This window comes from Rhinoraja longicauda, chromosome 21 (genome assembly GCF_053455715.1).
Source record: "Rhinoraja longicauda isolate Sanriku21f chromosome 21, sRhiLon1.1, whole genome shotgun sequence".
NCBI classification, from domain to species: Eukaryota; Metazoa; Chordata; class Chondrichthyes; order Rajiformes; family Arhynchobatidae; genus Rhinoraja; species Rhinoraja longicauda.
Window position 1 is genome coordinate 19,499,530 of NC_135973.1, and position 22,869 is coordinate 19,522,398.

The 22,869-nt window shown below is 55.8% G+C and overlaps 1 protein-coding gene across 3 annotated transcripts; it reads left to right on the forward strand.

The window, feature by feature from the left end:
* The first annotated feature begins 3,055 nt into the window (after positions 1-3,055).
* Positions 3,056-22,002, forward strand: telo2 (TEL2, telomere maintenance 2, homolog (S. cerevisiae)). Of its 3 annotated transcripts, XM_078418524.1 has the most exons (21): positions 3,056-3,171; positions 5,161-5,502; positions 6,086-6,351; positions 7,623-7,691; positions 8,151-8,298; positions 8,759-8,861; positions 10,059-10,127; positions 10,569-10,710; positions 11,061-11,197; positions 12,166-12,254; positions 12,828-12,923; positions 13,497-13,585; positions 13,796-13,887; positions 16,296-16,412; positions 16,539-16,610; positions 16,984-17,166; positions 17,522-17,613; positions 18,009-18,108; positions 18,474-18,538; positions 20,435-20,550; positions 21,227-22,002. In XM_078418524.1, the coding sequence occupies exons 2-21, from the start codon at positions 5,171-5,173 to the stop codon at positions 21,328-21,330; spliced, it is 2,481 nt and encodes an 826-aa protein (XP_078274650.1). In that variant the 5' UTR covers positions 3,056-3,171; positions 5,161-5,170; the 3' UTR covers positions 21,331-22,002. The 3 variants fall into 3 exon arrangements, with proteins under 3 accessions (XP_078274650.1, XP_078274651.1, XP_078274652.1); XM_078418525.1 differs by lacking the exon at positions 17,522-17,613; XM_078418526.1 differs by lacking the exon at positions 5,161-5,502 and having other exon boundaries at positions 3,124-3,171.
* The last annotated feature ends 867 nt before the right edge of the window (positions 22,003-22,869 follow it).

A 22,869-nucleotide genomic window follows, 5' to 3' on the forward strand; every position in this document is an offset into this window, starting at 1 on the left:
GGCGTCACTGCAGTCCTTCTGGTACTCGGTAGAGGGGGGCAGTGGACCGGCCGGGACACATGACAGAGGTTGTGTTGGGCAGTTTACAACCCAACGGTATGAACATTGATTTATCTAATTTCAAGTAACCCTTGCACCCCCGTTCCTCCTCCACTCTCGTCGTCGTACAAGCTTCACTGTCTGAAGAAGTGTCTCGACCAGAAACGTCACCCATTTCTTCCCTCCAGAGATGTCAAGTCAAGTCAAGTCAAGTCAAATTTATTTGTCACATACACATACTCGATGTGCAGTGAAATGAAAGTGGCAATGCCTGCGGGTTGTGCACAAAAAGAATTACAGTTACAGCATATAAATAAAGTTAATAAGTTACTATTAGTGTAGACAAAAATTTAGTCTCTGGGGTTATAAAAGTTGACAGTCTTGATGGCCTGTGGGAAGAAGCTCCGTCTCATCCTCTCCGTTTTCACAGCGTGACAGCGGAGGCGTTTGCCTGATCGTAGCATCTGGAACAGTCCGTTGCTGGGGTGGCAGGGGTCCCTCATGATCTTACTTGCTCTGGATCTGCACCTCCTGATGTATAGGTCCTGCAGGGGGATGAGTGTAGTTCCCATGGTGCGTTCTGCCGAACGCACTACTCTCTGCAGGGCCATCCTGTCCTGGGCAGAGCTGTTCCCAAACCAGACTGTAATGTTGCCGGACAGGATGCTCTCTACAGCCCCAGAGTAGAAGCAATGAAGGATCTTCAGAGACACTCTGAATTTCCTCAGTTGTCTAAGGTGGTAAAGGCGCTGCTTAGCCTTACCCACCAGTGCGGCAATGTGCGTTGCCCACGTCAGATCCTCTGCGATGCGGACTCCCAAGTATTTAAAACTGCTCACCCTATCAACAATCGACCCATTTATCTCCAGTGGCGTGTACGTCCTTGGATGTTTAGTCCTTCTGAAGTCCACAATCAGCTCCTTTGTTTTAGTGACATTCAAGAGGAGGCTATTGTCCTGACACCAGAGTGCCAGATCAGCCACCTCCTCCCGGTAGGCCTTCTCATCGTTGTTGGAGATCCGGCCCACCACCACAGTGTCATCAGCAAACTTGATGATGGAGTTTGAGCTGAACCTGGCCCCACAGTCATGTGTGTACAGGGAGTACAGTAGGGGGCTAAGGACGCAGCCCTGGGGGGATCCTATGTTCAGGGTGAGGGAGCTAGATGTGTGTTCCCCCATCCTGACCACTTGGGGCTTGGCAGTGAGAAAGTCCAGGACCCAGGCACACAGAGGGGTGCTAAGCCCCAGTTCCAGCAGCTTCTCAACCAGTCTGCTGGGGACTATTGTGTTGAATGCTGAACTAAAGTCAATGAACAGCATCCTCACATAGCCCCCCTGGCTGTCCAGATGAGAGAGAGCGATGTGTAGAACCTGGGAGACCGCATCATCCGTGGACCTGTTCGGACGGTATGCGAACTGTAGTGGGTCCATGTTGCGAGGAAGGAGGGCGCAGATGTGCTTCTTGACTAGCCTCTCAAAGCATTTCATGACAACCGAGGTGAGGGCCACCGGTCGGTAGTCATTTAAACACACTGGAGAGGCATTCTTTGGCACCGGTACAATGATGGATCTTTTGAAGCATGCAGGGACCACGGACTTTGCCAAGGAGAGGTTGAATATTGTGGTGAGCACTGGAGCAAGCTGAGTAGCACAAGACTTTAGTACTCACCCAGATATACCATCTGGGCCTCCAGCTTTCCTCGTGTTCACACGCGTCAGAACCCACCTCACCTCATGCTCGGACACCGAGAATGTGTGCACATCCCCGGCGGTGGATCCCCCTCCAGCCTCGCTAGCCAGCGCCCCTTCGGTGCTGTTTTTAGATGGCGAGCTGGTGGTGTTACCCGTCTCAAACCGTGCATAAAAAGAGTTCAGGTCATCAGCTAAGGAGGAGCCGGCACTTCCGGTTGAGGGGGTGCTGGACCTGTAGCTAGTTATAGTCCGTAGCCCCTGCCAAAGGCGCCTGGTGTCCTGCTGCTCCATCTGTGACTCCATCTTGTCCCGGTACCTCCTTTTTGCATCCTTCACTGCCCTTCGCAGTCGGTAGGACTCTCCCTTGTAGTCGTCCATGTTGCCGGATGCCAGGCCGGAGTTGTAAGCAGCAGTGCGAGCATTCAAGGCCTGTCTGTCTGTCCCGCTGAGTTACTCCAGCTTTTTGTGTTTATCTTCACTGTCGTCCTGTTGAGCTTCATTGTGTGACTTATATCATCTAGCTAGCCCACAGCCAACGATGGACCATTTTGGGCTCCACCTTTCCTTGATCATCGTTACTTTTTGCAAATCGTTCATTCATTTGTGCTATAGGCTCTATAAAGGCTATTCTGATTCTGATATATTGTCAGAATATATCAGAATCACTGATAGCTCTATATTGTCTATTGCCTATATCACCGTCTATACCTCTCGTTTCCCTTTCCCCTGACTCAATCTCAAAAAAGGTATCGACCAAAACGTCACCTAGTGAGTTACTCCAGCATTTTTGTGGCTATCCACAGTCCTTAATGTAACCAAGGCTGTCAGTCCATAAAGGGACATTTTTTTTGATGAGGTTAGTGTTGAAGAGCGTAATGGTTGTTGGGGAGACACATCTATACAAAGATGGCGCCACTCTTGTGTAAAGGGCTCCGGCTCCTTACAGAGACGGCGCCCAATCCTAAACACATTTGGGGGCGCAACATGTACAAAGATGGCGCCGGCTCCTGTGCACACATTGGCGGGGGCACATGTACATAGATGGCGCCGGCTCCTGCACAACATCGGCGGAGTACCTGTACAAAGATGGCGCCGGCTCCTGTGCACATATTGGCGGGGCACCTATACAAAGATGGCGCCGGCTCCTGTACACACATTGGCGGGACACCCATACAAAAATGGCGCCGGCTCCTGTACACACATTGGCGGGGCACCTATACAAAGATGGCGTTCTCATGCAACATCCAGTCTTCTATACTCCCACGTGATTTTTCTCGGCCAATGAGGCTGAGAATTTTCTCAGCCGGCGTGCATTCTGGGATTGCAGGGGGTAGATCTCAGAAATACTGTAAATCATAAAGGAAAGCGCGCCTTGGTTTCCACCGCTAAACATGCCCGGTGCAGCGCTGGGCTGAGATTGTGTGTGAAAGTGCGGCAGGTAAAATATCCTCTCGCGTATTGAGTTGAGAGAAGGGTGAGGGAGAGAGGGAGGATGGTAGGTGGGAGGGGTGGATGGGGGAGGACGGTGAGAGTCGGGGAGGGGAGAGAGAGGAGGGCGCTGGTGGGGAGTAGGTGAGGGGCATGGTGGGGATGGGGATAGAGGAAAGTGAAGGAGAGAGGGAGAGAGGAGTGTGGAAGAGAGATGAGGGGACTGATGCGGAGGGGATTTGGGTGGGAGAGGGATGGTGGGAATAGGGGATGGGGTGAGCGAGGGAGTGGTGTTGGGGATGGAGGTCGAGGAGGTGAGGGAGGGCAAAGCTGGGGAAGGGAGAGTGATGGGGGTGAGGAGGGGTTAGGGTAGGTGGAGATGGGGGGTTGGAGGGGTGGGGGTAGGAGAGGGGCAGTCTGCCGCAGAGTTGATGCTTGAAGAGGACAATAAAGACCTTGTATCCACCACACACCAGATGTAAAATCCCAGAATGAAGAGGGAGTGGTCTTCTCCTCTCTGTCTTACCCATGGCCCTTCTGCCCCTCGATGTGAGGGAAACAAAGCCCATCCTTGATCACTGACGTTTTCAATTTCCGTTGCACCATCTCCATTGCAGTGAGACGATCAGATGTACACACAGCCCTCTAGATGTACCCTCACCAAAATTTTATAAAGTCAAAAACAAAGTGCTGGAGGAAGTCAGTGGATCAGGCAGCATCTGTGGAGGGAATGGACAGGTGACGTTTTTGGTCGGAATCCCTTTTCAGACTGATGGGGAGGCAGAGGGGGAAAGCTGGAAGAGAGGAGGGGCTGGGAAAAAGCCTGGATAGTGATCTCTGGATACAGGTGAGGAGGGGGTGATTGGCAGGTGGGTTGCACAAAACACCAATCAGTCTGGAGCAGGGTACCGACCTGAAATTCTCATAACAGATGCTGCCTGACCCGCTGAGTTCCTCTGTGTTTTGCTCAAGATTGCTGCATCTGCAGTTTAATTTAGAGATACTGCATGGGAAAAAGGTCTGGTCCATCAAATCCAAACCGATCACCTGTTCACACAGAAACAGGCCCTTCGGCCCACTAGTTCATGGTGACCATTGATCACCATTTGCATTTGTGCCATGTTATCCCTCTTTCTCATCCAGTCCCTGCAAACCAGGGGCAATTTACAGAGACCAATTAACCTACAAACATGCACGTCTTTGGGATGTGGGAGGAAACCGGAGGAAACCCATGCTGTCACAGAAGAAACATGCAAACTCCACACAGGCATCACCTGAAGTCAGTATCGAAGCCTGGTCTCTGGCACTGTGAGGCAGTGGCGCTACCTGCTGCGCCAGGTTTAGATTATACCCGTGGTGCCTGAGGCTGTGGGTCCCTGTATCTGGGTGTGTGGGGCTGCTGAAGTGCCGTAGCATGGGGACCGTGTACACTGTCATAGAGTAGTAACAGCACAGAAACAACTTGCCACGCCAACCAACATGTCCCATTGACACTAGTCCCACTTGGCCCGTATCCCTCTAAACCTTTCCAATCTGTGTATCCGTCCAAATGTCATTGGTTCAGGTTCCGATTCAATGTCGTCCCCCCGCCCACCTTAAATTTATGTCCTCTGGTTCTTGATTCCGCTACTCTGGGTAAAAGACTCCCGCCTTGTGAAGTAAGAGAGGGGAGGGAGGGAAGATGGTAGGATAGTGTGAGGGAGAGAGAGAGATGGAGATGGGAGGGAGAGGGAGGATGGTAAGAAGGAGGGGCTGGTGGGTGGGATAGAGGGATGAGGGCACTGATGGTGGGAGAAGAGAACATGTAAGTGCATTTACCCGATCTATTCACGGGCAGCACTGTGGCGCTGCGGTAGAGTGCCAGACGGCCTGTTTCCACGCTGTATCTCTAAACTAAACTAAGTTACCCTTGTGATTTTATCCGCCTCTTTAAGACCACCCCTCATCCTCTAGGGAGTAAACCCCAGCAGTGACTCTACCCCCCCCCCCCCCCCCCCAGGCTCCCGACGATGGAGACGGATTTGGCGGAGCTGGGGAGCTTGGTCCGCCAGGCAGTGGCCACCTTGTCCTCATCCGGTGACGGTGCGGAGATCGCCAGTGCACTGGGGGTGGCGCGGCAGTGCCTGGGCTCGGTTGCCGGGAAGGGGAGCTCGGGTCGGGAGCAGCGGGCATTGGCGACGCTGCACGCCGGCCTCCTGCAGACCCTGGCCGCCTCCCCAACCGGCGGCTGGCTGCGCCTGCTGCCCGCTAACCAGCAGCTCGAACTGCTGCACGGCTGCTTCCTGGCTACCTCGCCGCGCCTGGCCTTCCTCACCATGGTGGATGCCATCGCTGTACACAGGTAACTGTGGCAAGGGAGGGTGGGAGGGCGCAGGTTCCATGTGAGATCTGTGGGGAGGCGTTGGGTCCACAGAGGTGGGAGGCTGATTCTGTATGGGGGTGGAGTCCACGTAAGGACTATGTGATATGCCCACCCCGTATGGTCTGTCCAGGCGTAAATGCACCCCATTCTCCCTCACTGCTCCTTCCACATTATCCATCCTCCCCTCTATACACCCCATTCCTGCCTCCACGCTCTCCTACCCCACCATCCCAACTCCTGGGGTCCTCTCACGCCTGAACCCTCCCAACCTCTGCCACCCCTCCCCTCCTTTCCCCTGGGTCCACTCGTCAATAATGCTCTCCCCCCGCCTGGCAGTCTATGCCCCTCTCACACCCCCTCCTACTGCACTCACTCGTTCCCCTTGGGAGAATCCACAAGGAATGCTTCACCTCTTTCCACTCCCACCGTACTGTCCGTTGCAGAGGGGCTGTGTCTGGGTTTTGAACCTGGGTTGGGTCGGGATAGAGCTGGGTTGGACGGGTGACCGTGCCCTGCCTCCTGATCTCCACCCTTCCGTCGCTGTGCGGTTGTGTGTTTGCAGCGCTGGTGGCGGGGGTCACTGCGTGCCCATCCTGGAGCAGTTCCTGCGGGAGGAGAGGATGGTACTGTTGCTATGTGAGGCTGGGGATGCCGAGACGCTCCTCGCCGACCGGGAGGTGCTGCTCGCCAGGATCGCCGCACTGCCCGACCACTTGGCTAACAAGCTGCAGCACGCAAACCGGCCCCTCTTCTACCCTGAGAACTACTACCCTCTGCTGGCCCGGGAGATGCTGGCAGCGCTGGAGAGGATCCACCAGTCTCTAAGGGGTTAGTGTGTGAGCTGAGTCGGTCACCTGGGGGGGAGTGTGTGAGGGGAGTCGGTCACGGGGGGAGGGGAGTGTGTCACGGGGGGGGGGAGTGTATCAGGGGAGTGTGTCACAGGGGGGGGAGTGTGTCACAGGGGGGGGAGTGTATCAGGGGAGTCTGTCACGGGGGGGGAGTGTGTGAGGGGAGTCGGTCACGGGGGGGGGAGTGTATCAGGGGAGTGTGTCACGGGGGGGGGGAGTGTATCAGGGGAGTGTGTCACGGGGGGGGGAAGTGTATCAGGGGAGTGTGTCACAGGGGGGGGAGTGTGTCACAGGGGGGGGAGTGTATCAGGGGAGTCTGTCACGGGGGGGGAGTGTGTGAGGGGAGTCGGTCACGGGGGGGGGGAGTGTATTAGGGGAGTGTGTCACGGGGGGGGGAGTGTATCAGGGGAGTGTGTCACGGAGGGGGGGAGTGTATCAGGGGAGTGTGTCACAGGGGGGGGGAGTGTGTCAGGGGAGTCTGTCACGGAGGGGGGGGGGGAGTGTGTCAGGTTAGTGTGTGACCGTGGAGAAGGAACAAGTTTAGCAGTTAGAAGCAACCTTTAAATCTAAGCTGAAGATTACAGCACACGAGCAGGCCCTTCAGCCCACAATGTCTGTGCCAAGTTAAGTTTATCTCTGCCTGCACGTGAACCACATCCCTCCCTATCCATGTGCTTATCCAAAAGCCTCTCTCATGCCACTATCATATCTGCAGCATGTTCCAGGCCCCCACCGTGCTCTTGGTGGGAAAAGAAAAGTTTACCAGGCATCTCCTTTCCATTTTGCCCCTCTCACCTTAAAGCTATGCCCACTAGTATTTCATATTTGTATCCTAGGAATAAGATTATACCTGTCTGCCTTATTTAATAATATGGTACATTTACAGGAAAGATTTAGAGGGAGGTGGGCCAAATGCGGGCAGGTGGTACTAGTGCAGATAAGGCATCTTGGTTCGGGTGGAGGGGGTGGGCCGAAGGGCCTTTCTCTGGGCTGTGTGACTCGGTTAAATGCTTTGCTTGGACACTGCACCGTGTGTTTTACGTGTGTCTGGAGTGGGTCTTGAACACAGAGGAGGAGGAGCAGCCCATGGGCCTGCCCTCCACCGACAGTGGGCTCAACGGTGACTGCCTGGGCGGGCGGGGTGGGGGCACAAGCAGCCCGCGGACGGGAGCAGAGCATCAGGTCACCCGGCCGAGGGTGGGTGGGCGTATGACGTCTGTGTTTTCCTCCCTCACTGCTGTCTTCTTGCAGATGGGTCGGACAGCTCCGTCTCCTTCCTGTCTCAGCTGCTGGGGAAGGTCTGCGTCCAGGGGCACAGTGGTGAGTGCGTCCCTTCCCCACGGTGCGACTTCACTCATCGTCCGGGGGGAGGGGGGTTCCTTCAGTGGAGTGACGTTCAAACCCACTGGGAGCAGGGCCCATGGGTCTGTGCGAGGCGGGGGTGGTCTCACTGTAACAGGACCACTACTCTACATGCATGGTGCACGTTCACCAGACTCCGGGGAGCGGGAAGCGGGGGAGTGGGCTGGGCTGGGTGAGGAGAAGTGGGCCGGGACGAAGGGCCGGGAGGAGATGGAAAACATAACCTCCAAGTTCAGGAACTGCTTCTTCCCATCAACCATCTCGCACATCAGTTGAACACTAGCAGATCAGTTCCAGAGACGGTGTGTGGGACTTGCTTTGATGGGCATCTTGGTCAGCAGGGACACGCTGGGCCGAATGGCCTGTTCCCTGCTGTACGGCTCTGTCCTGCCCTCTGATTGGCTCCTGTTCCCACAGATGTGGTCCTCCAGGTCCTGGTGCCCAGACTTGCCCTCCTCACCCAATCGGATGGCATTTGGCAGCGGATCTGCTGGCGATTGGTGGAGGACGTGCCAGAGCGATGGATGGAGAGTGTGGTGACCGGAGTGGTGCGTGCAGCCGCGGGGTGAGTGCTGCAGGCGGGGCACGGGGCAGCCGAGGGGTGAATGCCGCAGGCGGGGCAGGGGGCAGAGGGCGTGTGTGGGGGGCCGGGGGCGAGGTGTCAGCGGTCGGCCATGTGACACGGGGTCCGCGTTCGGGTGTGGGGGCGAGGGGGCAAAAGTCGAGTGTGGGGACAAGGGGCAGAGGTCGGCCGGGGGCGAGGGGGCAGGTCGAGTGGGATCAGAGGTCGGGTGTGGGAGCGAGGGGGCAGTCGGGGGGGGAAGGATCGGGGGTGCAGAGGTCAGTGGGACACAAGGGGATAGAGATCGGCTGCGCCCTGGGATGTGACTTTTTTGGAGGGTGGGATGGGGGTGAGAGGAGAGCAGGATATGGGAGGAGGTTTGGGGGGTGAGCTGGTCCCCCGGTGTTAGCATTGGCGAGGGGCAGGGCCAGCCCCACTCTGACCCTTGTCCTTTGACCGGCAGCCCTGAGGTCTTGTCACGGTTGCTGGGCAGCATCGTGCTGAAGAACAAGAAGGCCGAGTTTGTTCTGACCCACAAGTTCCTTCTCCTGCAGTATCATCACAAGGTGGGTGGGAATGGGCATGGGGCGGGGGGGATGGGGGAGATGGGATAGGAATGGGCAGGGGGTGAATGGAGGGGGGTGGTGGAGGGAATTGGACAGTCAGGGGGAATGGAGGGGGAGGCATTTGAGAGGGTCGCACATTGCCCCTCCCAGACACCGTGGAGCAGGTGGGAGTGAGCTGCTGACTTGAACCGCTGCCGACTCCCCAGATTTCCCACCTGTGGCGAAATGATGGGGTATGTTTACAAGTCGGGTGGTGGGGTTTGGGGGAAACTGAAGGTGGTGGCGATTCCCCTGCACCTTGTTAGTTGGATGGGTAATGAGCTGTGGGAGTAGCTCCAATCAACACTGAACTGTACAGCACGGGAACTCAATGTCCGTACCAATCATGATGCCAAGTTAAACGGACCTCGTCTGCCTGCACGTGATCCGTATCCCTCTATTCCCTGCATATCCATGTGCCTATCTAAAATCCCACCACCCCCGGCAGCGCGTTCCAGGCCCCCACCACTCTTAGTGTAAATAACTTGCTCTACACATCTCCTTTAAACTTTCCTCCTCTCAGCCTAAAGCTATCGCACCTTAAAACCTAAAGTTCAAACTAAACTATGATCTCTAGTCTTTGATTTTTCCATCCTATCTACCCTATCTGTTCCTCACTTTTATATACTTTTATCAGGTCTGCACTCAACCTCCAGTGTTGCAGAGTTTGTCCACATCTCCCTGTAGCTAACACCCCTTAACCAGGGCATCATTCTGGTAAACCTCATCTGCACCCTCTCCAAAGCCTTCGTATCCTTCCTGTAATAGGGCAACCAGAACTGCAAGCAATACTCCAAATGCGGCCTAACCAAAGTCCTACTAAGCTGCAACATGATTTTTTGACTTGCACTCAATGCCCTGACAGATGACGGCAAACATGCCATACTCTTCCTTTACCACTCTATCTGCTAGTGTTGCCCCGTTCAGAGAGCTGTGCACTTGGGTCTCAGGATCCCTCTGTACATCAGTGCTGTTGAGGGCCTTGCCATTAATGGGTCATGCTAACACATTCAGTGATTGGTGCACAGTGGAGGGCTAGGTGAGGGGGTGTCCAGGCTGGTTACACAGGGTGGGTGGAGGGGAGGAGGAAGAATATTCTGGGTCAGGATTGGGGCGATGGATCTGGTGTTGGGCTGATGGTGTGCGTGATTGCTACAGACCTGTGTGCTACAGAACCTGCTGGGATACCTGGCCAGAGAGAAGTCCGGAAGATGCCTGTTGGAGGAGGTGAGGAGGCAGCGGTGAAGGGGGGGGGGAGGGGGGCAGGGGTTAAGGGGAGGGCAGGGGTGAAGGGGGGCAGTCGGGATGGGGGGGCTTGGTGTTGCCGGGCTCCAACAATGATGACTGGTCTGTGTGCGGTGGTGCTCTGCTGGTGTCGGGGGAGGGGTCTCCGGGAGGTGAGGGGGTGTGACCTGTGTGTGTACAGGTGCTGGCAATGGGAGCTGAGGCAGGGGGGGGTGTGGGGCTGGGGTCTCTGGGCCAGGGTTGGGGTCTCTGGTCTGGGTGAGGGGTGGGGTGTTGAAGGGCAGGGGGCTGTGGGCTGTGACCGATGTGTGTGTGTGTGTACAGGTGTTGAGGCCTGGGGCAGCGAGGGCAGAGGGTGGGTGGTGACTCGGGTGAGGGGCAGTGGGCAGTGACCGGTGTGTGTGTGTGTGTGTGTGTGTACAGGTGCTGCGCCGGCTGCTGGCGGCCTGGGGCTGTGGGGCCTCGGTCAGACACAGCCCGGTGGAGCAACAGGCCTACATCTGCAGGGCCATCGCCATCTGCCTGGGTCTGCTCAGCCCCGCACAACTGGAGGAGCAGCGCGCAGGTGAGGGGGCTCAGGGAGAATGGAAGGGGGGGCAGTGGGGGGAGGGAGGGGGTCTGCTGCGGGGGGAGAGGGAGGGGGCAGGAGACGCTGCTCGGGGAGTGCCTGCACTGAGGGGCGGCAAGGAAGGGGGAGGAGCTGCACTGGGAGGTGATGTCAAGAGTGTTTTATTGTCATGTGTCCCAGATAGAACAATGAAATTCTTACTTGCTGCAGCACAACAGAATATGTGGGGAAAGATGGTGGGTGTGAGTGTGGGGGGGGGGGTAGGTGTGAGGGTGGAGGGGGATGGGAGTGGAGGAACTCAGTGTGTGACCACTCTATGATCCCACTCTATGACCCACCCCCCACAGAGCTGCTATCGCTGACCCTGGCCGGGGTGGAGTGCCACCTGGGCAGTAGCCTGCCGCGGGTACGCCGTCTCGGCATGGTGGTGGCAGAGTGTGTCAGTGGCCGGATCGATGCCGGGCCTCACCCCCTCAACTTCCAGGTAAGATCTGGGGGATGGGGAGGCTCCAGGATGTGGGTGGGGGGGAGGGAGGGAACTCAGCATCGTCTGGGGAAAGCAGTATGTGGACATGAATGTCAGGGGGCTTTGGTTAAACCGCATTTGGAGTATTGAGTGCAGTTTGTGTCATCTCATTACAGGATGTGGAGGCTTTGGAGGGGTTGCAGAGGAGGTGAGGAGGTTTACCAGAATGCTGCCCAGAGGGTGGACTAGAGGTTGTTAGCTAAAGGGAGGGGTTGGACAAACTTGGATTGTTTTCTCTGGGACAATGGAGGGTGAAGGGACCCCTAATAGAAGTACATAAACTCAATCAGGCATAGATTAGGTAGACAGTTGGATCCTTTTCTCCAGAGTGGAAATGTCAAAGTCTCAAGAGCATAGGTTTAAGGTGAGATGGGGAAAGTTTAAAGGAGATGTGAGGCAAGTGTTTTTTTTTACACAGAGGGTGGTGTGGGGCCTGCAGTGCGCTGCCAGGGGTGGTGGTAGAGGCAGGTACAAAAGTGGCATTTGAGAAGCTTTTAGACAGTCACATGGGAATGGAGGGATATGGATCAAGTGCAGGCAGAGAAGATTAGTTTATCATCATGTTCGGCATGGTCTATGGAGGCCGAAGAGCCTGTTCCTGTGCTATACTGTTCTATGGCAGCACAGTGGCGCAGTGGTAGAGTTGCAGCCTTACAGCGTCAGAGACCCGTGTTTGATCCTGACTATGGGTGTTGTCTGAACGGAGTTTGTACGTTCTCCCTGTGACCATGTGGGTTTTGTCCATGTGCTCTGGTTTCCTCCCACATTCCAAAGACGTACAGGTTTGTAGGTTAATTGGCTTTGGTATGTAGGATAGTGCTAGTGTACAGGTAGGTGATCACTGGTCGGCACGGACCTGGTGGGCTCAAGAGCCTGTTTCTGCTCTATCTTTAAAGTCTAAAGTTCTGTGCTCTCTGATCTTTCAGTTCGAGGATGATGACGAGACGAGAGAGGTCCGTTCGTTGTGCTCCCCGAGACCCCCGTCGAGCTGGGAGAGTCCCCCACAGTCACTCAGGTACCTTGGCCGCTGAACCCCGAGCTCAGCTGGAGGAGAGGTGCGGCGGCCCGTTGGGACGGGGGGCAGCGTGGTGCGGCTGGCGTAGCATCCGATAGGTGGTCCGTGCACAGGCTGGAGACGGGCACCCATAGGGTAGGGGTGAGGGCATCAACACACAGAAGTCTACAGTGCCCCATTCCCCCATACTGTCCCTCTTCACTCCCAGTGTGGGGGTTGGCAAGCAAACCATGAAACCAAACACAGAGAGAAAAATACCGGTGCAGAGTATGGTTTTACAGAATCATAGCGTTAACTGTTACAGAGAAAGAGTGCACGGTCTTCAGCGAGGTAGGTTGGAAGATCAGGACTGCACCCTAGCTTGTGGGAGGAGCGTTCAGTACTCTGAAAACAGCGGGGAAGGAGCTGTTCCTGGATCGGGCGGTACGCACTTTCAGGCTTCTGTATCTTCTGTCTGATGGGAGAAGAGGGGGTGACGGGTGTGAGGGCCCTAGATTATGCCCGGCTGCTTTTTCGGGGCAGCGTGATGTAGATGGAGTCGCTGGGGGTTTAATGCTTCTGCTTCACCCTTAGAAGTGAAGACTTGCAGACAGTCAGTGGAGGGACACCAGCAGATGGTGGGAGTCCCGGCCGGACAGAGCAGTCTGGGCCAGACTCTGAGCTCGACAGGTGGGAGAGATTGGTGTTGTAGCTGCCTCCTCCACCAGCCCTCCCCCTCCCTCCCTCGCCCCTCCCTCCCCCCTCCCTCGCCTGGCTTCTCCCTCCCTCACCCCTCCCTCCCTCGCCCTCCCTCCCCACCCTCCCTCCCTCTCTCACCCTCCCTGCCCTCCCCTCGCCCCTCCCTCCCTGGCTCCTCCCTCCCTGGCTTCTCCCTCCCTCGTCCCTCCCTCCCTCGCCCTCCCTCCCCACCCTCCCTCCCTCTCTCACCCTCCCTGCCCTCCACTCCCTCCCTCGCCCTCCCTCTCCCATTCTCCTCACTCTCCACCACCTTCCTACCTTCCTCTCCCTCCTCCCTCATGCCCATCCTCCACTCCTCCCTATCTGCTCCTCCTCCTTTCTCTCCTCCATCCACTCCACCCCTCCTCTCCTCCCCTTCAACACCTCCCTCTCCCTTACATCCCTCTCCTCCTTCCTCTCCGCCCTCCTCATCTCCACCCTCTTCCTTTCCTCTGTTGTGTCTTTCCTCCTCTCCCCCTCCCTCTCCCTGCGCCCACTCACCAGTGTCTCCCCCTTCTCCCCCAGTGATGACGAGCTGGTTCCCTACGACCTGTCCAGAGACTCTGAGCTGGGGGAGGGGAGTGCCCCTGTCTACCTCACCGGCTGTCTAGAAGGTGAGACTGCTGGGGGGTGGGGCTGGGAACAGGGGGAGAGGGAAGGGGCTGGGAGGTTAGGGTGGGGTGAGCATGGGGTGGGAGGGGGAGGGAGTTGGAAGGAGTATGGTTAGGGGGGAGGAGGAGGGTGGAGCCGCTTAAGGATGTTGGATGGGTGGGCTATGACCTCCTCCATCCGTGCCTGATGTTACCTCCCCCCCCCCCCCACAGTGCTGCTGAACTTGGAGAGCGCAGGGCGGGTGGGGGCTACGCTGAACGCGCTGGAGAGGCTGGTGAGGAGCAACCCGACAGCAGCCCGAGAGGTGAGGGGCTGAGGGGGGGGCGGAGGAGGGGTGTGAGGGGCCGGAGAGGGTGCACTAGGGGGGGTGTGGGAGGGGAGGGGCTGGGGGGGGTTGAGGTATCCACAAGGGAGAGAAGGACCCAGGTGGTGGTGAGGGCTGAGGAGAGGTTCAAGGGAGGGGAGGGCTTCAGGAAATGGGGGGGCAGGGGCTCAGGAGAGCGGAGGGGTGGCCATGGTGCCTCTGGGACTGTCAACCTGCTTCCACCCGCCCATTGGTTCGGGTCAAGTCAAGTCAATTTTATTTGTATAGCACATTTAAAAAACAACCCACGTTGACCAAAGTGCTGCACATCTGATTAGGTACTAAGGAAAAAATGAAACATACAGTAGCACGCAAACATAACAGCACATACAAAACAGTTCACAGCAACAGTTCACAGCGCCTCCTCAATGAGCCTCAAACGCTAGGGAGTAGAAATAGGTTTTGAGCCTGGACTTAAAGGAGTCGATGGAGGGGGCAGTTCTGATGGGGAGAGGGATGCTGTTCCACAGTCTAGGAGCTGCAACCGCAAAAGCGCGGTCACCCCTGAGCTTAAGCCTAGACCGTGGGATAGTGAGTAGCCCCAAGTCGGCCGACCTGAGGGACCTGGAGTTAGAGAGGTGGGTTAGAAGATTTTTGATGTAGGGGGGGGAATGTCCATTTAGGGCTTTATATGTGAATAGGAGGAGCTTGAAGTTGATTTTGTACCGTACAGGGAGCCAGTGGAGAGAGGCCAGAATCGGCGTGATGTGGTCCCTTTTACGGGTACCCGTCAGGAGTCTCGCTGCGGCGTTTTGGACCAGTTGCAGGCGGGACAGGGAAGATTGGCTGATCCCAGTGTATAGGGAGTTGCAGTAGTCTAGGCGGGAGGAAATGAAAGCATGAATGATTTTTTCAGTGTCGTCGAATTGGAGGAAAGGTTTGATTTTAGCTATGGTACGAAGTTGGAAGAAGCTGGCTTTTACCACAGCGTTGACTTGCTTGTCAAATTTTAATGCAGAGTCAAATATCACGCCGAGGTTTTTGACATGCGGTTTGACTAGGCAGGATAGGCTTCCAAGACTGCCTGTTATCGATTTGATGGAGTCGGGGGGGCCGAATAGGATGACCTCAGACTTGCTCTCGTTTAATTGGAGGAAGTTCTGTGCCATCCAACATTTTATGTCCTCAAGGCAGTGTAAGAGGCTGTTTAAATTTGACTGGTTGTTGGGTTTCAGGGGGAGGTAAAGCTGAGTGTCATCGGCATAGCAGTGGAAAGAAATGCCGTGCCTTTGAATGATTTGGCCAAGGGGGAGCATGTATAGAGAGAAGAGAATGGGGCCTAGGATGGAGCCTTGTGGAACTCCGCAAGAGAGGCTAGCTGGAGCAGAGGAATAACTGCCTATGTTGATGGCGAAACTCCTATCTTTGAGGTAGGAAACGAACCAGCTCAGGGCAGTGCCATCAATGCCAACCGCGTACCGGAGACGGTCAATAAGGATGGTGTAGTCCACTGTATCGAACGCTGCGCTGAGGTCGAGAAGGAGCAGGATTGCACAGTCGCCGGTGTCGATGGCGAGACCAGGTCGTTGTGTACCTTCAACAAGGCAGACTCTGTGCTGTGGTGGGCTCTGAAACCTGACTGGAAACTTTCCAGGATGGTGTTTTGGTGTAGGTAGGGCACTAATTGGTTTAGAATTGCCTTTTCAAGGACTTTTGACAGGAATGGCAGTTTGGAAATGGGTCTGTAGTTGCTAGGCAAGGTGGGGTCTAAGTTAGGTTTTTTCAGTAGGGGCTGGACCACCGCGTGCTTGAAACAGGTTGGAACAGTGCCAGTGGCCAGAGAACTGTTGATAATAGAGAGGATGCTGGGACCGGCTATTGCAATAACATCCTTCAGAAGGGCAGTGGGGGCAGGATCAAGGGGGCAGGTTGCAGGTTTCATAGCGGAGACAAGCATTGCAAGGGAGGATAGAGTGACGGGTTGGAAACAGTCCAATTTAGATGAACAGACTAGTGAGACAGCTAGGTCACGGGTGGGAGGGGAAATGTTCATTCTAATGTTCTCAACTTTGCTGGTGAAAAATTTAGCGAATTCTTCGCACTTAGCAGGGGACCCAACTAAGCTGGTACTGGGGGCGGGACATATGACAGAGGTAATTGTGCTAAATAGGACCTTGGAGTTATGAGAGTTTTTGGAGATAAGGTTGGAGAAGTATTGTGCTCTAGCAGACTTTACTGCTTCCTGGTATTTGAGAAGATTGTTTCTCAGAATTTCTCAGAATTTCGAAGGAAATTTGAAGCTTGTCACATTTCCACCTCCAGCGATGGTGCCCTGTGTGTATGTGTGTGTGCAGCTGCTAAGCTGGCTGCTGGAGGCTCACTTCCCAGTCTCTGCTCCCTGTCCACAGGTAGGCGAGGAGCTCACCAAGGTGCTGCTGCACCTGGAGGACAGGTTCAGTACGCCGGGCTATGCGGGACTGCGGCAGCAAGCAATGGTGGCCCTGGCTGTCACCGTCACCGTCCCTGTAAGTACAGAGTGGGGAGGTTGGGTTGGGGGGTGGGGAGGTTGGGTGAGGGGGGGGGGGGGGGGGAGTCGGGGTGGGGGCCACAGGGTACAGATTGCGACCTTCACCTTCTGTCCTTGCCGGCAGGTCACTCAGTACCTCACCGCCGAGTTCTACGCTGTCAACTACAGCCTCTCGCAACGGCTCCACATCCTGGACGTGAGTGTCTGCCCCCTCGCCCACCCTCTCCACTCCACCATCCCATTTTCCCCCCTCCACCCTATCTCTCTTCCCCACTCTGCCGTTCCCCGCTCCCCTCTTCCCTCCATTCTGCCGCACCTTTCCTTTATCCTGCCCCTCCACTCCACCATGTCTCCCTCCGCCGCCCCTCTTACCCTTCCCCCTCCGTCGTCCCTCACCACCACCCTGAGTACCGACGGGGGAGAGGAGGTGTGTGTACGTGCAGGTTCTCACACTTCTGTTGTCGTCCTCCCACACTCACGTGGGCTCCCCCTCTTGCACTTTCCCCCAAACCACCCTTCCTCATGCACCCCCGCTACCCAGCCTGTTGACTGTGTGTGTGTGTGTGTAGGTGCTGGCACTGGCTGCCCAGGAGTTAGCTGATCCTGGGCTCCGCGCCAAGGGTGGGGACTCAGCGGGGGAGAGGGGCGGCCGCCACCCTCAGCTCCCAGATCCACCCCCCGCCGACCCCAGCCCTGGGTGGAGGCAGATCGTCGAGCAGCGGCTGCAGAGCAAGACTCGACGCTTCAGCAAGGTAGGCTTGGGGGGGGGGGGGGGGGGTGGGGGGTTGGAGGAACAACAGGGATGGGGGGATGGGGAGAGGGGAGGAGGGGTTGGGGGCAGGAGGGGAGGGATGTTGGAGGAGGCGGCCATTGCCGAGAGTGGGTGGAGGGTGGCGGGGGCACCCGAGGGTGTGGGTCGGCGTTCTGTGGCAAGTATCGAACAGCTTCAACCGAGAGACAAGGCAACCCTCTGAGCTCACCGTGTCATTCTATATGTCTCTCTCTTCCTCTCCCCCCTCTCTCCCCTCTGAGCCCCCCCTCTCTAACCCTTACCTCCACCCTCCCTCTGCCTCCTGCCCTCCCTGCTGTCACTACTGCTCTCCCCAGGGGGTGTGGATCCCGGGACCCCAGGCCACTGCCAACCGTTTTGCCCCCGTCGCCGGGCACTTCTTCTTCCCCCTCATCAACAACTACGACAGGTAACCCCCCCCCCGCAACGGCCAATCACGTCCCTCCGGACCAGTCGCCTGTGACCAATCATGCCTGTCCAGACCAGTCTGACCAATCGTGTCCCTTCCTGGCTGCGCCGGACCGTTTCCCTCCCTCCAGCCATCAGATTGACCAATTGTGTCTGTCCAGACTGGTTGTGTTTGGCCAATTACGTCCCTCTCTGACCGTGGTTGGTTGGTTGGGGGGGAGCAACATGGGGTAGAGCTTGGGATGGGGAGACTTGGAATCACCCCCACACTCCCCTGCCGAGCCCATCACCACAGTGCACTCCCACCTCCTGCCCCATCCCTCTCCCACCCTCCATCTCTCCCCTCCCCCACCCCCATCTCTCCCCCTCCCCCGCACTGACGCTGCTGCTCCCCAGGCCACAGGCCGCGTACAACTTCCTGGCAGAGGAGCCGCTGGTGCTGGGCCGGCTGGTGCACACGCTGGGCCTCCTCGTGTTCCTCGCCCTACACGCCCCGGTGAGTGGGAAGTCTGCAGGGGGGGGGGGTGGGGGGGTCCTGAGGGGTGGGCATTGTGTCTGTGGCATTGCCGCGGTGGGGGGGGGGGGGGGGAGAGATGGTTGAGGAGAGAACCGAGGAAGGGAGGAGGAGGAGGGTTGACTGGGATGCTGGAGGGTAATGAATGGAGGACATCGAGGGTGGGGGAGAAGGAGCTGGAGGGGAGGGGAGGGGGAAGGGTGAGTGTCGAGGGAGGAGCTGGACGGTGGGGAATGGAGGACATCGAGGAGGGGGAGAGCGGTGGGAGACAGAGTCGTGGGGAGGGGTTCTCGGAGTGAGGTGGGATCTCTCCCCAGCCACCAGCTGACCTCTGCCTCCTCCCCCAGATCGCCATCCACCTGGGCAGGGCGCTGCTCGGCTTCACCTGGGCCCTTCGCTACCACCCCGACACGTGAGTAGTGACCCCACCCTAACCCCCTCCCACGCACCCTCCCATCCTGACCCCCCCACCCCCTTCGTTCCCTGCCGCTGTCAGAGGGTACTGGCCCAGGTGGGGGAGGTTGCTCTAGTGAGGCTCACCGGCAGTGACCCGGAGTCTGATCAGTCCAGGCAGTCACACTGAGCTCACGTTACTTCATTCAGGCTTCAAAATTAATTTAGTTTATTGTCACGTGTACCGAGGTACAATGAAAAGCTTTTCTTGCGTGCTAACCAGTTTAATTGAAAAGACAATACATGATTACAATCAAGCCGTCCACAATGCACAGGTACATGGTAAAGGGAATAACATTTAGTGTAATATAAAGTCCGATTAAAGATAGTCTGACGGTCTCCAATAGAGTAGCTCAGGACCGCTCTCGAGTTTTTGATAGGATGGTTCAGTTGCCTGGGAACACCTGGGAAGAAACTGTTCCTGAATCTGGAGATATGTGTTTTCACACTTCTGTACCATTGCCTGATGGGAAAGGGGAGAAGAGTGAGTGACCAGGGTGAGACTGTTCCTTGAATATGCTGCTGGCTTTGCCACGGCAGCATGGTGTAGATGCAGTCAGTGGATGGGAGGTTGGTTTGTGTGATGGTCTGGGCTGGTTTGGTTGAAAGATACAGCATGGAAACAGGCCACGCCGACCATCGATCATCCATTCACACTAGTTCTGTGTTATCCCACTTTCTCATCCACTCACTGCACACTAGGGGCAATTTACCAAAGCCAATTAACCCTCAAACCTGCATGTTGTTGGGGTGTGGGAGGAAACCATACCCAGCCACAGCACCCGGACTAAACCCACGTGGTCAGAGGGGGAATGTGCAGACAGCACTCGAGGTCAGGATTGTGCCTGGGTCTCTGGCGCTGAGAGGCAGCGGGTCCACCCGCTTCCCACTGTCGCCTGTGGTTGGTGATATTTATATCTAGTAGCTTGAAGCTTTTGACCATTTCCACTTCGGCACCAGTGCTGCTGATTGGGGCATGTACTCAACCATGCTTTCTGAAGTCAATAACTAGCTCCTACATCTTGCTGACATCGGGGAGGTTGTTGTTCTGACACCATGTCACTAAGTTCTCTATTTCCTTCCTGTGTCTTGTCATTGTTCTTGGTCCGGCCCAACACTGTGGCGTCATCTGCAAACCTTAAGACTGAGTTAGAGCTGAATTTGGCCACACAGCTGTGACCTGGGTTGCAAGGTGGTGACCTGAACTGAGGGGTGACCTTATAAACCTTTATACGTCATCCCTCAGGATTCTGAACGACCCTTCCATGAGATCGAGTACTGTCCGATTCACCTCCACCTTATTGTGGACTTTGAACTTTTTGATGGAACTGATGCACTACAATGCTGAGAACTATATTCTGCACTCTGTATCTTCCCCTTTGCTCTACCTATTGTACCGGAGTTTGACGATTGTATTTAAATATGGTTTCACTGATCTGTTTTAATAGCATACAAAACAAAGCCTTACACTGTACATCAGTGCACGTGACAATAATAAACCTAAAGCTGTGGAGAATTGGGGTGGGGGGGACGGGACTCTGGGTGTGTGGGGACCCAGTGGGTGTGTGTGCGGCCCCTTTGTGTGTAGGGACCCTGTGGCTGTGTGTGTGTAGGGACCCTGTGTGTCTGTGTGTAGAGACCCTGTTGCTGTATGTGTGTGTAGGGATTGTGCGTGTGTGCACGCCCTGTGGCTGTGTGTGTAGGGACCCTGTGGCTGTGTGGGTGTGTGTGGACCCTGTGGATGTGTGAGGACCCTGTGGGTATGTGTGGGGACTCTGTCTTGTGTTTGGGGCCAGGGCCGCTCTGGTTTGTACATGGTCTGCCCCATGTCAGGTCCACCTCTCTGCCCCCACAGGTATGTGCGACAGGGAACGCTGTTCGCCATGTCCTCGCTGTTGCTGAGCGTTCCCAGCGACAGGCTCCTGGAAGACGTTCCTGATGAACTGCTGGAAGCGAGGTCGTGGCTGACGGGTGAGTCTGGCAAGTTTGCCCGGGCAACAGAGCAGTTTGCATGCGGCTGGTGCCCACACCAGGTTAAACCCAGCCCAACTTATAACATGTCCCACCCTGGTCTTTCCATCTTCTTGCTCCTGTTGGAAAGATGGTACAGAAGCTTGAAAGTGCACACCACCAGACTCAGGAACAGCTTCTTTCCCTCTGTTATCAGCCTTCTGAACGGTCCTTCCATAAGCTAGGGTACTGTCCAATACATCTCTACGCCATTGCGGACATTGGACTTTGTCTATGAACTGATGCGCTCCAATGCTGAGAACTACATTCTGCACTCTGCATCTTCCCCTCTGTTCTATCTATTGTACTTAAGTTTGACGTGATTGTATGGTGTTATCTGATCTGGTAGCATGCAAAACAGCTTTTCACTCTACCTCTGCATACGTGACAATAATAAACTTAGTAAAGTTGTGGGGGGGTGGATTGGGGGGAGAGGATGAGGATGAGAGGGCGAGAGGAATGCTGCACTGTCAAGGGAACACCAGAAGGTTCTGGAAATTCCTGCTTTGACCCTGGCCCAGTTTTGTGAGGGAATGGGGCAATGTGCTGGTGTTGTGGGAGGAGCGGTGGCTGTGGGTGGATCCCTGCCCCCTCTGACCCCTGCTGACCCTGTGTGTGGTCTCTCTCTCTCAACCAGATGTTGCAGGGAACGATCCCGACGACACCTGCCGTCGACAGGCTCTGCAAAGCCTGCTGCTGCTCGGAAACCTTCAGAAGAAACTCACTGGCCTCCCGGAGTAAGTCTATGGCCCGGACCCAGAGAGCTCCTCCCCCGCGCGTTCCTGGGCAACACCGACTAGGAGAAGAATGGAGGTGGCGATGGGGATGGTATTGGAGGCTGGTGAATGCTGCTGGGATGTTGTCGGACTGAGCAAAAACGGGCTGCTGGGCAAGCTGTGGTCTCCAGCGCTGCCTGTGGTGGCCATGGTCTGTGAGTCGACCTGGAGCGATGCCAGACCCTGATCCCCGCGCCTGAGAGTCTGCGGGCGACGGTAGCAGGTCCGGCCGGGTCAGGGGCTAACGGACAGGGGAGCTTCATCACTGCTCCTTGCTCAAGCTGGGAAACCATGGGTGGGGGCAGGTTTGGGGTGAGCACGATACTGTGTCGGACGATCCTGCAACCTGTGGTACAACTTTGAGCCCCTGGACGGTGGGTGAGTGGCTGCAAAGTATCCAGCCTGTCACGGTCCCACCGTCTACACAGGAACGTGACCGTCCCACCATTGTCAGACTAGGGGGGCAGGAGGCTGTACACACCTTCACAGTTTACCGTGGAAGAAACAAATATCACAATTGTACAGAATTATAAAACTGGTAATGCCAATAAATAAAACCTTGTTATTTTATCGTATAAAGTTTGAAATTTAATATAAACAGGTTAATTCTAATGCTAGGTAATCATATAGAAAAATATACACATCAATAATAAAACTTCCCCTCACTGTTGTAAAAAACCCTGGTGTCAAACTCTGGAGGTGTGAATGAGCTCACGATCTCCCTCCCACCGTTGCTGCGAGGTTTAGAGACGTAACTGTACTGGTAACACGATGTATGTGTGTGGACTGGCGTTTATTCATTGAGCTGAGCTACCCTCTACCCTACACTCCACCGTACCGCTCACCCACACTCTCCCCTCTGTCCCACGAGCTGGGCTGTGCCTTTAATGTTCGACAGACTGTTTCCCTCTGCACAAACGGCCCTGACACAGCTCCAACCAACAGCCTTGGGGGAGCTCAGCGGGTCAAGGAGGGTGAAAGACAGTTGATGTTATGGGCGGGGGCCTTTCAAACAAACTGAAGGAGTGGAAGGTAGATGGCCGGTATAAAGAGGTGAGGGAAAGAGGTGGCAAGTGGTGGGTGGCCTCCACTGTCTTCTGTGACAGAGAATTCCACAGATTCACAACTTTCTGGGTGAAAAGGTTTTTCCTCATCTCAGTCCTAAATGGCCTACCCCTTATTCTTAAACTGTGACCCCTGGTTCTGGACTCCCCCAACATCAGGAACATTTTTCCTGCATCTAACCTGTCCAATCCTTTAAGAATTTTATGTTTCTATAAGATCCCCTCTCATCCTAAATTCTAGTGAATACAAGCCCAGTCGACCCATTCTTTCATCATATGTCAGTCCCGCCATCCCGGGAAATAACCTGGTGAACCTACGTTGCACTCCCTCAATAGCAATAATGTCCCTCAAATTGTGAGACCAAAATTGCACACAATACTCCAGGTGCGGTCTCACCAGGGCCCTGGACAAATGCAGTAGGACCTCCTTGCACCTAAAC

Excerpts from the sequence above, each read along its gene's own strand:
- telo2 (XM_078418524.1), top strand. The coding sequence starts at position 5,171 with ATGGAGACGGATTTGGCGGAGCTGGGGAGCTTGGTCCGCCAGGCAGTG. Across the intron at positions 6,352-7,622 it reads GATCCACCAGTCTCTAAGGG|ATGGGTCGGACAGCTCCGTC; the intron begins GTTAGTGTGTGA and ends GTCTTCTTGCAG. Across the intron at positions 10,711-11,060 it reads ACTGGAGGAGCAGCGCGCAG|AGCTGCTATCGCTGACCCTG; the intron begins GTGAGGGGGCTC and ends CACCCCCCACAG.